This window comes from Cetorhinus maximus, chromosome 21, assembly GCF_964194155.1.
Source record: "Cetorhinus maximus chromosome 21, sCetMax3.hap1.1, whole genome shotgun sequence".
In the NCBI taxonomy this organism is placed as follows: domain Eukaryota; kingdom Metazoa; phylum Chordata; class Chondrichthyes; order Lamniformes; family Cetorhinidae; genus Cetorhinus; species Cetorhinus maximus.
The window spans coordinates 57,239,460-57,259,341 of record NC_135899.1 but is presented as its reverse complement, the minus strand read 5'-3'; the positions used below and the strand labels follow the sequence as shown (position 1 = coordinate 57,259,341).

The 19,882-nt window shown below is 42.5% G+C and overlaps 1 protein-coding gene across 2 annotated transcripts in view; it reads right to left on the bottom strand.

Annotated features, from left to right (window-relative positions):
• rspo1 (R-spondin 1) overlaps positions 1-19,882 on the bottom strand; it is a 205,891-nt gene that overhangs the window by 183,354 nt on the left and 2,655 nt on the right. The window contains exons 1-2 of one of the 2 annotated variants that reach the window (XM_078566969.1): positions 18,792-18,877; positions 17,200-17,572 (exon numbers count right to left, since the gene is read on the bottom strand). In XM_078566969.1, the coding sequence (XP_078423095.1) occupies positions 17,200-17,290 (91 nt within the window). In that variant the 5' untranslated portion in view covers positions 17,291-17,572; positions 18,792-18,877. Of the gene's footprint in view, positions 1-17,199; positions 17,573-18,791; positions 18,878-19,882 lie in introns of those variants that run through there. The other variant, XM_078566968.1, reaches the window with a different exon arrangement.

Here is a 19,882-nt window from a genome sequence, read left to right as displayed (position 1 = left end):
GAGCAAACCACTCAGTTGTATCATAAAAGCAAAAAACTGCGGATGCTGGAAATCCAAAACTAAAACAAAAATACCTGGAAAAACTCAGCAGGTCTGGCAGCATCTGCGGAGAGGAACACAGTTAACGTTTCGAGTCCGAATGACCCTTCAACAGAACTGACCCTTCTGTTGAAGGGTCATTCAGACTCGAAACATTAACTCAGTTGTATCAAGCTGCTGCAAAGTCACAAAAAGGAATGAAACCGGATGACCAACCGATACTGACAACGGCAATCTCAGCCCTGTCGACCCTACAAAGTCCTCCTTACTAACATCTGTCTGTCCCAGCCTAGTCAAGCAACAACATGGTCATCCTCATGGAATCATACCTTACAGAAAATGTCCCAGACTCCACCCTCACCATTCCTGGGTATGTCCTGTCCCACCAGCTGGACAGACCCAGCAGAGGTGGTGGCACAGTGGTATACAGTCGGGAGGGAGTTGCCCTCAACATCGACCCCTGGCCCCATAAAGTCTCATGGTACCAGAGAAGGAAACCTCCTGCTGATTACCACGAACCGTCCTCCCTCAGCTGATGAATCAGTGCTCCTCCATGTTGAACCATGAGGGTGGCAAGGGTGCAGAATGTACTCTGGGTGGGGGACTTCAATGTGTGAGTGGCTCAGTAGCACCATTACTGACTGAGCTGGCCGAGTCCTAAATGACATAACTGCTAGACTGGGTCTGCGGCAGGTGGTGCGGGAACCAACAAGGGGGAGAAATATACTTGACCTCATCCACACCAGCCTGCCTGCCATTGATGCATCTGTCAATGACAGTATCGGTAGAAGTGACCACCGCACAGTTGTTGTGGAGACAAAAACCTGGCTTCACATTGAGAATACCCTCCATCATGTTGTGTGATCTAACAACTCAAGACTGGGCATCCATGAGGTGCTATGGGCTACCAGCAGCAGCATTATATTAGAACACAATCTGTAGCCTCATGGCCTGGCATATTCCCCACTCTGCCATTACCATCAAGCCAGGGAATCAACCCTGGTTCAAAGAGTGCAGGAGGGCAAGCCAGGAACAGCACCAGGCATACCTAAAAATGAGGTGTCAACTTGGTAAACATAGAAACAAGTAGCAGGAACAGGCCATTCGGCCCTTCGAGCCTGCTCTGCCATTCATTATGATCATGGCTGATCATCCAACTCAATAGCCTGCTCCCACTTGGTAAAGCTATAACACAGGACTACTTGCATGCCAAACAGCATAAGCAGTGAGTGATAGACAGGGCTGAACGATCCCACAACCAATGGATCAGATCTAATCTCTGCAGTCCTGAAAGATCCAGTCATAATGGCGGTGGACAATTAAACAACTCACTGGAGGGGGCGGCTCCATAAATATCCATAAATATCCCCACCCTCAATGTTGGGGTAGCCCAGCACATCAGTGCAAAAGATGAGGCTGAAGCATTTATTACAGCCTTCAGCCAGAAGTGCTGAGTGGATGATCCATCTCTGCCTCCTCTGGTGGTCCTCAGCATCATAGATGCCAGTCTTCATCCAATTCGATTCACTCCACATGATATGAAGAAATGGCTGAAGGCACTAGATACTGCAAAGGCTATGGATCCTGACAACGCTCTGGCAATAGTATTGAAGACTTGTGCTCCAGAACTTGCTGCGCCCCTAGCCAAGCTGTTCCAGTACAGCTACAATGCTGGCATCTACCCGGCTATGTGGAAAATTGCCCAGGTATGTCCTGTACACTAAAAGCAGGACAATTATTGCCCCATTACTCTACTCTCGATCATCAATAAAGTAATGGAAGGGGTTATCAACAGTGCTATTGAGCGGCACTTGCTTAGCAATAACCTGCTCACTGACACCCAGTTTGGGTCCAGCCAGGGCCACTCAGCTCCTGAGCTCATTACAGTCTTTGTTCAAACATGGACAAAAAAAAGCTGAACTCCCAAAGTGAGGTGAGAGTGACTGCCCTTGACATCACGGCAGCATTTAACCGAGTGTGTCATTAAGGAACCCTACCAAAACTGGAGTCAATGAAAATCAGAGGGAAAACTCTCCGCTGGTTGGCCTCATACCTAGCAAAGAGGAAGATGGTTGTGGTTGTTGGAGGACAGTCATCTCAGCTCCAGGATATCATTGCAGGAGTTCCTCAGGGTAGTGTCCTCAGCACAACCATCTTCAGCTGCTATATCAATGATCTTCCTTCCATCATAAGGTCAGAAGTGGGGATGTTCGCTGATGATTGCACAATGTTCAGCACCATTCATGACTCCTCAGATACTGAAGTAGTCCATGTCCAAATGCTGCTAGACCTGGATCATATCCAGGCTTGGGCTGACAAATGGCAAGTAACATCGTGCCACAGAAGTGTCAGGAAATGGCCATCTCCAACAAGAGAGAATCCAACCAGCGTCCCTTGATATTCAATGGCATTACCATAACTGAATCCCTCACTATCAACATCCTGGGGGTTACCATTGACCAGAAACTGAACTGGACTGGCCATACAAATACGGTAGCTACCAAGAGCAGGTCAGAGGCTAGGAATCGTGTGATGAGTAACTCACCTCCTGACTCCCCAAAGACTGTTCACCATCTACAAGACACAAGTCAGGAGTGTGATGGAATACTCCCCACTTACCTGCTTGAGTGCAGCTCCCACAACACTCAAGAAGCTTGACACCATCCAGGACAAAGCAGTCCGCTTGATTGGCACCACATCCACAAACATTCACTCCCTCCGCCACCAACGCACAGTAGCAGCAGTGTGTACCATCTACAAGATGCACTGCAGGAATTCACAAGGTTCCTTTGACAGCACCTTCCAAACCCACGACCACTACCACCTAGAAGGACAAGGGTAGCAGATAGATGGGAACACCACCACCTGGATGTTCCCCTCCAAGTCACTAACCATACTGACTTGGAAATATATCGCCGTTCCTTCACTGTCACTGGGTCAAAATCCTGGAACTCCCTCCCTAACAGCACTGTGGGTGTACCTACACCATATGGACTGCCGTAGTTCAAGAAGGCAGCTCATCACCATCCTCTCAAGGGCAGGTAGGGATGGGCAATAAATGCTGGCCCAGCCAGCGAAGGCCACATCCCAGAGAATGAATTTTTAAAAAGCACAAGAGGCAGAAAAAATACATGGGCTGCCCAGGTTTTAAAAGGATGAGAGTGAGGAGAAGCTTGATCTTAGAAAACACCATTTAGAGCGCCACATTCAGTATTGGGCACCACACCTCGGAAAGGATATATCCGCATTGGAAGGGGTGCACCACAGATTCACCAGAATTATCATGGGATTTAAAAAAAGGTTAAATTATGAAGACAACATAGACTAGGCATGTATTCACTTGAGTATAGAAGATTAAGAAGGGTGATTTAATTCAGGTGTTTGAGATGATTAAAGGAGTTGCTAAGCGTATAGAGAGAGAGAGAGAGAGAGAGAGGAACAATTTCATTTGGTTGGGGGAGTCCAAAACAAAGTATTATAACTTTAAAATTAAAGCCAGATCATAAGCTAAGTCAATTGAAAATGCTAAAACTGAACTTGATAGATTTTTCTTGGGTAAGGGTACTACAGGTTATGGTGCCAAGGTGGGTAGATATACTTCTGTTCCAATGTTCCTGTGTTTATAGTCTGGAGAGAAGCTAGTTAAGGGGAAGAAGTGGCAGAGGCCCAACAGAATCAAATGTTCTTCAGGCGCCTAAGTAGCCACCATCAGGCCTTCCCCATGATTAAGGACTCTGGCAGTGGAAGTCCCACCTGCTGAGAGCTGCCGGCCCATCAGAGGCTTCTAGCTACTCATGCCACCAGTGCAGGAGTTGTGGCTCCTGGTAGCAATGCACTCACCAGGGGGTCCAGGATTATCATATGATCTTAGATGGGTGAGGGTAGGATGGGGATCACAGAATGGGGGTCGTGGGGAGGGGGGTGACAGTAGTGTCAAAGGCAGAGACAGGAGTGGCTTTCAGGATTCCCCCCCACTGCACCCCCTTCCCAATGCCAGGCTTCTCGATCATGCAATGAGTGCCTGACAATGAGGGACCTGCCCTAGGAGACTGCTGACAAAACTGACACAGTTTGCTGGGCGGCCTTATGAGGGTGCGGAAGACCCATGCAGCCTCCATTTAATCCCTGAGACACCCTTAAATTGCGCTGGGCTCAGGGATAATCAGTGTCACTTAGCTATTAATGAGTCTAATTGACTTCACATCACCAGTAGCCGGGAGTCTCTGATCATCTTCTTCTGCCCTCTGACTTAATCAGCGGAGGTATTGCCATTGCTAGGAAACCAACATGGGGCCATTCCTTTGATTAAGTGGGCCCAGCCACCATGCTTCCCACTTTTACAGACTGCATTGAATCCAGTCCAATGATTCTGGACCAGTTGCTTGCACAAAATGCAATCTACCAGAAGTAAGTAAAACAGTTTAGATCATATAGCATCAACTATGGACCTATCACTAATGACCATACAGCTTAATGAAACTGGAGGTTTGTTGAAAGACTTCTTAGTTTTCTTCGCAAAAAAACCTATTGGGTAGAATTTTTGGCTTGGCGGGCAGGGCCCACTCGCCGAGGTGTAAAATGACGCGGCGTGACGTCGGGCGTGCATCCCGATGGCACCGCGCACCATACAGATTTTCGGCTCCGCACCCGCCGAACTGTCAAAGGCCTATTAAGGCCATTCAACAATCAATTAAATCGTTGACCTGAGCTGCCTGTCCAACCTTAAGGTTGTCGGGCAGGCGAAGAACCCAGGCGGCCTTCACATTTTTCATGGAACCTCATCCACAGGCAGGATGAGGTTTCATGAACGTCTTTAAAGTGTTAGAAATGTTTTTATTAACATTAATGCACATGTCCAAGCTCATGTGAGTTTCACATGAGGGGACATGTCCTTAAATTTTTTTTCTCCCTTTATTCAATGAGACAGAGTCTACCTCTTGCCTCAGGGAGATTTCTGTGCTCTGTCACACGCATGCGCAAAAGAGCACACTCCCTAACTCAGGCAAACCACCCCCCCCCCGCCCACACAGGGAGCACTCAGCGCTTCTGGGCGTGTCTTAATTGGCATGCCCACGTAAAATAGCGGCGCCCAGCTGATCAAGGGTGCTGATCGGCTGCATGCCTGCCCGCGCCTGCCCCCGCAAAACCCCCCCCACCGACGGGGAGAAAATTCTCCCCATTGAGTCCATATACAATCATTTTGAAGTTGCCTTTTCTATATCACATTAGAACTCATTTCCTCCCTCAGTATTTTACCTTCGACTCTGAGGGCAGTGACTCATGTCAGCGATGAGTTCTGTGGGTGTCAACAATTCTGTTATCTCAGCCCAAGTGGTCATAATTCATGCATAAACCCAGACAGTGAGCATTAAGCCATTTGATCATCGTGAAGGGAGAGAATCGGTTAATCAGGGTTATGTCTCACTATTTCTTCACTTTGCATCAACACCTGGTCTTTTTCAGCAGTAGTCACTGTTACAAACCAAAGAGTGAGGAGACTTGCTAATCTTTCCCCTCCCTAGTCTTGCGGCACTATGGCTAATTGAGTTATGATATCTACGCCAGTCTAAGATTACTTAACTCTGCACAAACACGGGTCAAATCTGAGAATTTTGTGGTCTGTATGGTTTGGTCCTGCACCACAGTGAATTTCCTACCAGACAGATAGATATTAATAGATATATGGCTAGATCAACAAATGTCTTCTAAATTTGTTTGTATACAGTAGACAAGCTGTATGGTGAGAATTTGATGAAAGGATAGTTAAAATAGTTAACTAATTAACATATAAAAATGCAATATGCAGATTGCTATCAAAACCTCAACATTATTCTCTAGCTAGAACCATTGCCCTGACAGAAAACTTATATCAAATATCTTTTTAGGTTTTGCCATATAATCCATTAAGAATTTCAATATGTTTTAATTAGGGTTGCATTTAATTCTCTGTTCATTTTTATGCATCAAATCTGTTTCATTGAATTAAAAAAAGATTAGTGCAGGGATTTAAATAATCAGATATTTAATCAAAATTCCATCAGTAGATGAGTCAAAAATCTCAGATGACTTTGCGCTATTTTTTACTTCAATGCTGTTACTGATTGAACATTCAAACAAACCGTCAACACTAAGCCTAATCAATAAATAATCATTTATAATCAAAGCAATACAGCATCCAGTAAGGCAACTGCAGACCTGTGTTTTTACCAATGGTAACTGTATCTTACTCTGTTGGTAACACTGCCTTGTATGTTATTCAAAATCAGCCAAACTTTCTTTGAAAGTCTACTTTGTTAACAATATCCCAGTTCTCCAAGTTTATTGGCTGAATTCAAAAACTTGCCAATGGCAAATTAATATCTAGGATTCACAAAAAGAAAAATATTCAAAAATGAGATTTATCAATGCCTCCACTGTTGCTTAAAAATGATTTTCCTTTATTGATGTAGTTGGTTGTAGAATTGTTAATAACCCTATTTCCACACTAAAATATGCCAATGATATTCACATATACCAATCCTGCTGTTCCCCAGTAAAGAACTGATCATGGTTTGATAAAACCCACAAGAGACACAGTTACTAATCATTAATGTTGAAAGGGATGATGAATCAATGACACACAATTCATCAGCCATCAGTGTCTGACATTATGTGGTTTATGACATTGTCTGAAACCCTTAAGAACACTACCTTAAAACCATACACTGTTTCCTATTACTCCACATGTAATTAAAGAGAAAGGATTTCCAGCCAAGTAATGCATCTTACTTGAGCTGTAATTTTTAGTGTGTTGTGGGTCTCATTGGGTGACAGCCAACTGAAGCTCATTAATTTAGGCTCCATTTCTAGACTACTAAGTACAAAATATGAGTCAATAATTAAAAACAATTTTTAACTACACCGTTATGTTTACTGCTTTGTTCATAGTTTTATAAAGGCTTCTCCTCTTAAATGCCTGCACGTAAATGTTGCATTGTTTGTTCTCCTATATTTGAATTCCCCCCGAAATTAATCTTCTGGAACAGTCAGTCAACCATGTGGGCATGATAAAGATGGCAGTCTCTACGCTGGCAGTGACCTATGGTGATGCTCATGGTTAATTGACATCTCAATAAGATAAACAAACCCTTCACAGCCAGCTGTCCAGCAACCACGTCCATTTAATTTACTGGTCATTTTAAATAGGTATAAAAAACTGTACCCAAATAAGCGCCTCGGTAATTTTAGATAATAGATTTGATTCTATAAATATGAAAAATCATTATGGGATTTGTGGCTTTAGAAAAGGAATGCAGAAATGTAATTTTGGGACTTCGCCAGCCCATTAGTTCAGTAAAGTATAGTTATCTTCTTTAGGTGGGAGTTATTTGTCTTTGTCATAAATAATGGAAAATTTACCATGCACTGCATGCTACCACCATTTGCTTGCTATTTCTGTTTTAATCTCCAAAGTTCACCGCACAAAACTGTTTATGCTTTAGTTAGGCTGCCTTGCCAAATGAAACTGAATGATGAATGTTTAAATATATAATAAATACTTAAGATCAATTTGATTTTACAGTGAATCAAACATCACATTTTTATAATGATTATGCTATCAGTAGGGTAAATGTGTGCTATAGCTTTCAATAATTTACCAATTACTGTGGTGATGCTCAAGTGTTTTGTAAAAAGAGGGTCTTCAAACACTTTATAAAGGAAAAGTGGGACAGGATATGTGGGTGTCATTGCAGTGCAGATGACATGCATCACTTTTAATTTTATTTTGCAGATGCATCAGCAATATTTACAGGAAGGAGGGAAAGTGTCGATGAAAGCAAAAAGAGCTGAAGAACTAGGCAAAACTGGGACAGGGAGGTCTCGCCGACTTTAACAACTGAACCTCATTTGCATCTTGGGAGCTCCTCTTCCTGCCCAACAGCTGGCCAATGAACAGTCTGGCTGATGAGCAGGAGGTCACAGTGAAGACGGCCTCTGACAATTAGGGGTGGGGTGATTGGGGATGGGGGGAGGGTTTGTGAATGTTGGCAAAGTTGGTGGTTGTGGGGGTGGGGGGAAGGCATCAATTTGAGAGGAAAGATCAGCAATCAGGGGAGGGAGTTCACCAATTGGGAGGTGGAAAGATGAGCAATTAGGTAGGGTGAAGGGAAGGAAGTTCTGGTCGGCAATCTGGAACAATTCAACATTGATTAGACAAACTGGAATGAGTGGAGATCTGAGATTGAGAGGTTGTGGGGAAAGGGGCGGGGTGGTGTGAGAGGGACTAGAGGCAGACACAGAGGCTGAAGGCTTACTTGGGAGCGCAGAAGACCACTCCTGCCTGCCCTGGCCCACAAGGAGTGCTGAACGAGCCATATGGAGCTGGCAGCACCCATTTGTTTCATTTCCAAGCCTCCTGACCCCTGGGGAACGTGTGTGTGTTCACGCAAGAAATCCAATTTGCTGTGGCAACATGCAGTTCTGCTGAAGGGTCATGAAGACTCGAAACGTTAACTGATTTCTTCTCCACCGATGCTGCCAGACCTGCTGAGTTTTTCCAGGTAATTCTGTTTTTGTTTTGGATTTCCAGCATCCACAGTAGCTTTTAGCTTTTTGTTTTTAATCTCTGCATTTTTATATGCATGTAGTAGTCTGGAGCTGTGGATAGTGATGGTGCAGGCTCCAGCTTTCTTTCCATCACATGGCTGACCAGGAATCTTTCCCACTCTTACCACCTGCCATGTGTGTGTTGGAAGAATTTACAGGTTGATACTGGGCCTGTTTGACCATTTTATGAACACACCTTCCTTGGCCTCAAGTCACTGAGTGGGAATCGAACACAAGTCTTCTGACTCAGAGTGAGGAACGCTACTTACTGCACAACAAGACCTCCAAAAATGTGCATAATTTAAAAATTGGGCTTTAATTGCACTATAGGAGTCTGATTTAAATCTGATAAAAATGTATTGTATCTTCACAGCAGGACACTTGAGTGCACAGATAAAATAGTGACATGTGCATGGGGTAATGCCCGCTGTTGAAGAATGAAGTGTGTTTCTGCTTTTAGTACCCGGGTCAGCATTAAGATTGATATAAAGCACCATTACATATATAATGCCCAATTTGTGGTTTGTGACATAACATACGATTTGCTGGTGCTGAACTCTTTAACCTGTAATTTTGTGCATTTTTATTTGAATCAGCATGTAAAGGATTAAAGGAGGATCTCAGAGTGGTTCTCAAAGGTAACCATATTCCAGACAAGTTGAATGAACAAGCAGTATCTTTCAGAAGTCCAAATTCATAAGGACAAGTCCAGTGCAATGAAAGGTTTATACTGGCAATTGACCATTGCTATCACACACAATGATAAACATTCTATGCTGTTGTCAAAAATTTCACTTAAATTCAACAATGATGAATGGCTGAATGTTCTAAGAAATAATGGATGGATACAGCCATTTACTGTTTTTGTTTCAGGATGGCACCAGCGATGGTCCCAAGCAACCTGGACCCAGATCTAAGCTTAAGCACCTGTCTGGGTTGATGGCTTTGATGGCAAACTGTTTCTGAGAAGTCCTGAGATGGGGATGGGTCACTGATTAGTGGTGCTCTTTGACAACCTCTTCGGGGTTGGGGGAACGCCGCCATTTTATGTGGGTGGGCCAATTAAGGCCCTCCCAGCGTGATGTCCACCAGGAAGCGCTATGCACTCCCTGTGCAGGCGGGGGAATTCCCTCAGCTCGGAGTGTGCCTCTTTCGCACATGAGCATGAAAGAGTGCACAGATCTCCCCGAGGCCAAGTGCTGCCTCAGGGAGATCAGCTTGGAATTAAAATTAATAGAAATGATAAAAAAATTTCCCTGACATGTCCCCTCATGAGACACTGTCACATGAGTTAGGCCATGTCCATAACTTTCATTGAAAGATTTGATAAAAATTTAAATACTCTTATCCCCGCCCGTGGATGAGGTTTCATGCTTTTTCCAAAGCCCACCAGGGCTCCCGGCCTGCTCGCCAACTTTAAGGTTGGACGGGCTGGTCCATTAATGATGTGAATTACTTTTTAAGTGGCCTCAATAGGCTATTGACAGGTCGGCGGGCGCGGAGCTGACTCGGCTGTGCCCCCGCTGACCTGAAAATGGAAATGACGTGGGGTGACGTCGGGAGTTCCACTCAACATCATCCTACGTCATTTTATGCATCGGCGAGCGGGCCCCGCCCCCACTTGCCGACCGGAAGATCCTGCCCATAGAGCCCAGGAGTCCATTCCATTCCAGGAGTCTGTGTTTTGGAGTAGGATTTGGACAATAGCAGACATGAATTCCACAAAAAAAGGAGTGCTATTTAGATATGTCCATTCAAGGTGGAGACCCCCCCCACCCAGTACGATTCAATTCAGAACTTTCCGGAAGCTTGATATTCTAGGTTAAAATTGCTAAGGTCACTTGACTCCCTTGACAGCCATGTTAACAGTTCATCAGTTCCATTTTTAAATGAATAAAGGAAGTTCCAGGAGCATCCATGTGAGCACAGTCCATGTTTAAAATCATAAATATGACATGCCTTTTACTGGGCATGATACAGTGAATCAAGGCATGTGGAGAGTGGGCAGGAAAGCGGAGTTGAAGCCCAAGATCAGCCATGATCATATCGAATGGCGGAGGAGGTTCAACAGGCTAAATGTTCTTAATTCAATATATTTTGAAGTGCAGTCACTGTTGTAATTCGGAAAAACAGCAGCAGCCAATTTGCACGCAGCAAGCGATAATGATCAAATCATCTCTTTTACTGATGTTGATTGAGGGATAAATATCTGCCAGGACACCGGGAATAACTCACCTTCTCTTGTTTGAAATACGACTACGGGATCTTTAACGCACACTTGAGAGAACGGACAGGGCCCCAGTTTAATACCTTATCCAAAGATAACCCCCAGTAAGGCACTGGAATGTCAACCTCATTTTTTTTGCATTTAAACTCACACAAAATGAACATAAATCCACAGCCTACTGACTCAGAGTGCTACCTAGTGAGCCATAGCTGACGAGTCAGTCTACAGCCGCTCTCAGGCAGTGTGTCAATCTCACAGCTAACAGCTGCACAATGTGTTTTGAAAGTTCCAGGGTCAGCCAAGAGGATAGCTAAGTTAAATCTGAAACAGTAGTCCATTCTACAGGGTATGAAGTGAGCCTATACCTTAATGCTTGTATTCAGAGGAAAAGCAAAAGTGGCATCTTTAGTTGTATCAAGAAGGATAGTGAAATATGTATTTCACTATTATAATATTTGCTTCATTTATCTATCATGTGTAAATAAGTTCACTTATTGGCCCAAATCCTTTGTCTCAATTTGCTAGGAATGTACAATCAGCCTGCCTTTTGAAGAGCTGAGAATTGCACACTGGTACATGGTATGCGCTAGTAACCAATGTACAGATTCTAATGTGACCCAGCATTCAGCTTTGTAAGAGCACTGCTTGTAGAGGTGTGACCGGCAGCTCACCAAAGAAAATAGAATTTACAGCACAGAGACAGGCCATTCAGCCCAACAAGTCCAAGCTGGCGTTTATGTGCCATCCAAGCCTCCTCCCATCATTCCTCACCTAACTCTTATCAGCTTAGTTCTCTTTCTTTCTTCCTCTTATGCTTATCAAGCTTCCCTCAGATGCATTTATCGTATTCACCTTAATTACTCCATGTGGTCACGAGTTCCACATTATTACCACTCCCTGCATAAAGGAGTTTCTTCTGAGTTCCTTATTTGATTTAATTGATGACCATTTTATAATGGTGGTCTCCAGCTTTACTCTTCCCCACAGGTGGGAACAAACTCCCCAGCCGGGATTTTTAAATTAGTGCGCCGTCTGAATCAGAGGTGGGCAGGCACGTGAATTGGCATAGCCGGCACCCATGCTGGTTCGCTGCCATGATCGTGACCCTGAGCCATTTTCAATGAAGGTGGCGCGGGGTTGGATCGGCTGCCCTCCACTTTCCAGTGGGTATCCAATGCAGGCCAATTATTGATATTTACAGGATCTATTAAGGAAGGCCCCATTCCCAGTCAGCAATGCAGGCCGATGTGGTGGGCTCAAGGTAGGAAGTGAGTGGGGTGGGGGTGGGGGGGGGTGGGGAAGGTGGTGGCAGGATGGGACGATGAGTCACATGAGGGATCATCACAGCTGCCAGGCCACAGCTGCATGATATGGCCAGCCCCTGGCAAGGTCGTCCCTCTAGGATCATGGCCCAGCAGCTGTGGCTTTTTGAAAAATAAAATAAACTTACCTGGTTTCTCCCTCCATCTTCAGATTGACAGTTCCCACCTCAGCCAGTGGAGCTACTAGCAATCACTGCCTCCACTAGCACCGCCCCCCCCCAGCATCACGAGCCTTCCTACCATCCCTAATTTTGTGGTGGACTTGCTCCTCGGACTTTAATTGGCTCCAGCTTTAGACACAACCACTGGAATAGTCAAAGCACACCATGCAGGGTCAGGACGGATAACTAGCTCCCATGTCTGGTTCCTGACCCCTGATTGAAAATCCAGCCCTTTTGTGTCTACTGTATCAAAACCTTACATAACTTTGAAGGCGTCTACAATGTCATTCGTCAGCCTTCTCTTTTCAAGAGAAACATCCCAGCCTGTTCATCCTCATTAAGCAAATGAATCCCAAGGATGAAAGTGTTTATGTTGGGCTCATGCCCTTTAGTTAGGTATGCTGTGGGCACTCGTGTGTGTTTATGGACCCGAAAACAGGACATAACTAATTTCCACCCTCACTTTGTACAAATTCAAAACCCTTTCTTCAAGGAACTGTATTCAGTAAAGAAAATACCAAATGCAATTCTACTGTAGAAAATAAAACTCACTCAAGCATCATTGAGGGGGAATTTGCTGCTGATTAATTACAAGCACTCAAACTAGATAGCAGCTAGAAGAATCATTTGCTTCATATCCACAGATTCAGCAAAACACATCACAGTAACTTAAATTTGTTTAAGAAACTTTACTGAAGGACTAATAATTCTGACATGCATTGTAAGAAATGATAGGGATAGAAATGAAGAGGACATTCAAAGGACACTGACCTTAAAGTGGCATGACCTGCATGAAAAATTATTTGGCCAAACATTTTTTTGGAATCAAGAGAAGAATCCTGCTGCTCTTCTGGATCTTGCTTATAAAGGATAATTTACCACATAGCTTTCCAGAAAGGCTACTGATATTCCCCACACCAGCCTTTTATGAAAGCAGTAATTATACTGTTATACTTTTGGTTGTGTGTTTTTGCAAATTTCTAATACTGGCTAGTTCTAGACTTCGGGGCAGGAAGCAGTCCCATACTGCAGTGTTATCGGTACTCTATATCTAATACCATCTTTCCTGTCCAGGAAACATTGTCAAAATGATGGTGACTGACTGCAGCAATGAGTTTTGGAATAACAGATAACATGGTGCAAATATACAATTTTGAACTGACTATATCCCGCACCAACAGCATCAATTTTGAAATTTGCTTCAGGGCAATCAAAAATGTTGTGCAATGGAGTAAAAATCCTTCAGCTACATTGGTTGTGCACCGCAGCTGCATTGACTCAAATAATGTGGAAAATCACTTGCATACTTTTTGTACTTTGTGCTAGCTTGACAGAAGAACCATTACGCTAATGTGCTGCATGCGTGAAAGTGGCAGATTTAATGCATTCACCCTGTAACAAGTCAAGATATTAAGTGCAGCTTTGTATGGGACCAGTTTTTTTCTTGTGTTTCCTACGCAGTCACTGTTTACTGTAGCTAATAATCCTGACTCGCCAAATGTATTTGTTCAAAGATAGTTGGTGTTTCTTCCTCTCTCTCCTTTTTTTTATTTTTTCTCTCTGAGTTCCTTTTATCAGGGAGGTGTCATAGGGTGGTGTTTATCAATGGCATCTGAAGAATGTTGGCAAAGGTGGAGCTGCATCAGGAAAGCGCAAATGAGTCACACCTAGAGTGTGAAACCATAAACACACTTTTTCATGGACAATGGGTCATCAATGACAGGAGCACAATCCTCCTGCAAGCCGTGACACACTAACATGAAGCAGTCAAACTTTGTGACCTCAGAAGCACCAGGCACCCAGCTTTTTCTGGGGCCTAACAGCCAAGGGCAGAGGCATGGGCAAGCACCTCTTTGGCCAGCCCAGTAGGGGTTGCAGCACCTAGTTGCAATGAAAAGTGGCATTTAAGGTCACAATTCCCTGTGTGAGTGCTGCTTTCCAGAACCTTAGCCACAATGTAAAGCTGCATCGAGAATGACACAACAGCAAATGGGTGCAAAGGAATTAAGAATGGACAAGAAAGGGTGTGTAAACACCACCTGAAATTCAAAGTGTTGGTCAGCAGCCCTTCAGAGAACTGTCCCCTTTTACAACTACAAATGGAAACAAATTAAGTCCCAGGTAGACTAGAGAATGAAGGGTCTGTGTAGGGGGGGGGGAAACGAGAGGGAAATTTTAAAAATGTGGACCAATGGCTCACACTCTGTGGGCCAACACAGCTGATATCACCATAGAAATGCGTTTAAAAAATCACACCACTTAATTTGTTAAAGTTCAAACGATGTAGTCACACCCTTGTCAATCAATTCACACTTTGCTAGTAAGTTTCAATAACAATCAACACGGAAAGAGATATTGAGGCAGTTGTGTCTGTCTAAGCTCTAAATCACAGCTATCTACGCTTTCCTCACCCCGTTTATTTTTCTCTCTCTCTTCAACTGTTTATCTAACTCCTTCCTAAATGTTGTGACTAACTGTGCTTCACATAGCCATTTGTGGTAATGCATTTGAACCATATTCTAATAACCCTTACCTTCCCTTTGTGTTGCATGACAATATAAAATCAAACATCTAAGGTACTTGAACTTGAGGAATGAGATATGGCTGGTATTAAAATGCTCTATTCTGCTTCATTCTTCATAAATTCCTATCTAATGAACAGCACAAACCCATTTGACACCTTTGCTCAACCTATTTCCTCAATATAATATAAAAGCAAAAAACTGCGGATGCTGGAAATCCAAAACAAATTATAAATTTATTTCCTCAATATCCTGCATTGGGCATTACCTAAAGTGATAGAAGTTTGCAGACATCTTTGAGTTTGATTCTTCATCTTTAAGAGAAAAACCTTATAACATGAACCAAATTTAAAGATTTTGTTCTCATCAGTGCTGAGTGATGAAACACTTTTCAACCCAGTGACAGTATTATCTATTCAGAGGTTAGATATAGCAGAGGCTGCATGAATAATTTATTCGGGTAGTTCCAAGAATGAAGGACTTTGTTACATGGATAGATTGGAGAATCTGGGGTTGTTCTCCTTATAGAATAGAAAGATTTGATTGAGGTGTTCAAAATCATGAGGAATCGTGACAGAGTAGAGAGAGAGAGAGAAATTGTTCCTATTGGCAGAAGGGTTAAAAACCAGAGGAGCCAGATTTAAGGTGATTGGCAAAAGAATCAAAGGCTGCATGAGGAACAAAAAATCTTACTCAGCGAGTGGTTAGGCTAGGTTCTTGAATGCACTGTCCAAGAGCTATGCGGGGGTAGATTCAATAATGGCTTTCAAAAGGGAATTGGTTGAGCACCTGAAGAGAAAATATTTGCAGGGCTCAGGCAAAGGGCTGGGGAGTTGAGCTGCGCTTGCAGAAAGCCGGCAAGGACATGATGGGCCCGATAGCTTCTTTCTGTGCAGTAAGCCCTTTATGGTTCGCTTTCTCTCTCTCCGTCCTTCTATAGATTACGTCATGTCCGTTAATGAACCTTTACCCTAACCTAAAAATAAAGCTCCCGAATGCATCAGTGTGAGGCATCTCCTCTTCCCATGCCCGCTATTGTTCAGTAATCTCTAAACCAGACAAACTGAAGAAAGTTTTGTGTCTGAATTCATACCAATTGGAGACGAAATAAGGATTGTTGAAATCTATTTACATAAAGGTAGAAATGATTGACGGCAATATTTTCCAAGCGAACCTAACACCTTCATACCAGATTCCTCTCTTTTTCAAATTGATTGGTCAATAAGTCCATTAAAGTAGTGGAGAAAAATTTGGTATGAGTTGGTTCAGCATTTGTAAGATAACACCACTGACAGTAATTTCTACCTTATTGTATTCTTAAACCCAACAGTGACAGAAGATTGTCATCCAGCAATCAGAAAGCTATCTATGGTGCAAGAATCATAAAACCACAGGTCATTGAACCAATGTCTCTGAAGCAGTTATTCATTTAGTAATATTCCTCCATTCCCATATCATTTATTTTTACTTTTAAAATATGTATCCACCTGCCGGCTTTCCTGGATTGTGCTTTTACCAATGTTTCTGGTAGGATATTTCACATCCTAACACTCAGCATATATGTTCAAGAATCTCCTCGCCTCTCCTTTCATTCTTTTGGTGATTTATATTAAACGTATGGCCTTTAGTTACTGAATCACTGACCAGTAGATTATTTTCCTCCCCCCCGCCCACCTCCACTATTTACCTTACTAAAACCTCTTTTGACTGTGAATCAGAATCAGATCTCCTCTTAACCTTCTCCATTATTACAAAGAGTTCCAGTTTCACCGTTTTCTCCTCATAACTAAAGACTCAAATTGTTGGTGTTATCTTAGTAAATCCTTTCTGCACCTTCTCCATGGCCTTGACATTCTTTCTAAGGACATGGTTCCAAAAACAGGACACACTATTCTAGCTGTAGCCTAACTAATCATTTGTATAGTTCTCGCATTCCCTCTTGGCTACACTGCTATTTATAAAATCCAGGTTCCCATACAAAGTTTTTCTCCAGAAATTTATCAACCTGTCTTCGCTCTTTCAAAGATGTAAGCTTTTACTTAAAGCAGGCAGTAAGGAGATTTTTCATTCCATTTTATTAATCTGGATTCTATTGAAACCAGCTGCAATAGACGATAAAACAGTAGTTTAGAATCCTATTCTACCAGGTTCCCTAGATTCTTATATGTCTGGATCTTGTCTTCAATTAAAATAAAAACTGCAGGTTTAGTACAATCTGCTTTTTTGTTTGTACAAATATTACAAAGAAATAACTGTTCATTCCTTTTGTTCACTCGCAAGCTGAAATCAGTTCATGTAAACTAAAGCAGGTACTTCTACAGATAGAAACCTCTGATACTCACTTCGTCTTTGCCTCCTTCCCTTCAAGTCATGGCTGCCGGTGTAATCCATGAAGTTTAAAATGATCACCACCAAAAAGAATCCAAACTGCATAGTAATAACTGCACAGCTCTGTCTCTGTTCTAGATGAAGGCTGATGCTGATGAAGGCAATTCCAAAACGATATTTATGATCTTTGATACTGTTTCCTAGAGCAACTCACAGAAAGAAGTCTGAACACTCAAGGCTCTGTCCACATACACATATGAGTGGGACAAGAGAAAGCATGTTTTCAGGTATAACTCCATGGAGATTGCAACTTGATGGGAAGTGTTCTGTCAAAATCCATTCAGATATATGCTACATGAATGTGTTCTCTGCTAGCCACTGTATAAGCTGCAAGAACAAATATGGAAATAATTAGTCTGCATTCTGTGAACGTGGAAGTACAGAAATGGCAATTAGAATATTTGTAGTATTTTAAAAAGTTTGAACTTTTAAAAACTGCCAGAAAAGAAATGCAATGGCGTGAGGTTTTCTGTTCTTAAAGAAGTAAGTTTTGATTAAGTGGCTAGAATTAATAAGAAATGAAAGATAAAATTTTGAAGAACAACAATACTTCACAGCCACTTCTAAGTAAAATACAAGAATGAAGTCTAGCATAACTACCATAATACAGTTTGTCACGTGCAGGAATTTGCTGAATCAGAACTTATGATTTTCAACATTTCCACACTTGACGATGATGCCCCGAAATCGTGATGCAGGGTAAGAGCTTTAGTCACCCCTTGCCCATGCCTTTTGTAATCAACTGTGTTTGTATCTAAAAATACTCAATATCCATCTTCCTTGAACTAAAATTAAAATTGGGGAGTTCACTGATAAAGCATTAAGTGGCCAGCCGAAAAACACACAGTGCCACCCTTATTGGGGAGAATCTAGCTTTCACAGATTGAACACTGTGGATTAAAACCAGGAAGGCAAGAACTCAGCTGGAAAGACGAGTCAAAAGTTTCTGTCAGAAATTATCATACTTTTTTTAAAAATTGGTCTATTTGCCCATTTTTGAAGACCCCTTCTCTCTTTCCACTGCTCTGCTCCCACCTAAGCCCCCCTAATCATTTTGAAACAAAGCATAAAAGAGTCTGGAACAAATTCTGCACTTCCACTCAGTTTCGTCACGTCAAACGATTTGAAATGAGGCTTTCTTCATTATGAAATCGGTATAAGAAAATAACGGGAATAGAAATGTGTGTAAGATATTGAGGAGCATGCTACAAATTGGGGAAGTTTGGATGGTACTGGAATTCAGGAGAGGGAAACAGAAAAGAAATTATCATTATCATTCAGTCTCCATGCTATTTGACTGCAAAGAAACACCAACCTACAAACTTTTTTTTCTAATACAAATAAGGGATAAGACTTTCTGATATGTATGGTTTAATAGAAATCTGAATGGTGATGAGATAGGGACTGAAGATATGACTCGATCTGAAGTTTTATTTTGCAATTTAATACAGTGCAAGACATTGCCTAGTACAGATTTTTAGACTCGGTTATTTTCTTCCTTACCCTCCCACCTTGCATTAAATGCAAACATAGTTATGTCTCTTACCGTTATGCCTCCAATCACGACTCTCCAACCTTCGGCGAGGATGGATACAATCTTAGCTGCAGCCACCATTAATACTGCTATCTGATCAACTGATAGGAGGTGTGTTTCAGGGAGGGCAGGGGGAGGGCACATGATGAGACTGTTTTTGTTAAGCTTTACCTCTAACCCATCCTTCCCCCAATCAACCCACTACACTTCACAGAGATGGACTGCTCCACTGCTACACAGTGCTCCACCTAGCAGCCATGCCAAGTACTGCCAACACTCACTCAGTGCGGATGAACAAGCTTGAATGGTATGCCAAGCCGGGATTGAACCCCTCAAATCTAATGACTTGAAAGGTAAAATATGCTATTATATGAGGTCGTAATATGATCATGTACTGCTTCAGCAATGATGAATCATTTATTTTAAAATACTTACAGAAATTGTTATAAACAGGAAAAGTGAATCTTTATTATTTTGAGGGGGTATCACATGCCAAATGGAGAGTTACCATTACCAAATAGAGAGTTATATTTCTGGTTAAAATCTTTACTTTTAGTCAGTTTATTTATGAAAACTCATTAAGGATACATACAGTACTAACGGTCCTTGCATCAATTTTCAGAGTTTATTTAAAACCAGGGAGAATGTATACACTGGAATAGTAAGGACATAGTTATAAAGTGCAACTGATACTCAGAATGAAATGGTGAGCTCAGAGTGCAGGTGAAGGAATAAGCGCATCAAATCTATTGAAAGGCCTGCTGTATGCACACACTGTGGAGGTGTTCTGCTTGACATACTCTGCATAAATCTTCTGGAAAATGTACTCCAAATTAATCAGCAATGGAAAAGTCACAGTCACATTTTAATCCCCATGCAATAATGTGCATCAACCCCATATACGTCATTAAAAATGGTCTTAATCTGTCAGTCCAAATTAACTTTTACAACACCTGTCAGTAGGGTAGATTTTTATTCTCCATCAATTGGGCAGTATTGACATTTGTAGCAGCAGATTCCCTGCTCTTTATAGAACCCTCCAATTTTTCAATGGAAGATAACCCACGCCATCAGATTACTGTCCAAGCTGTGAAGACAAAGAT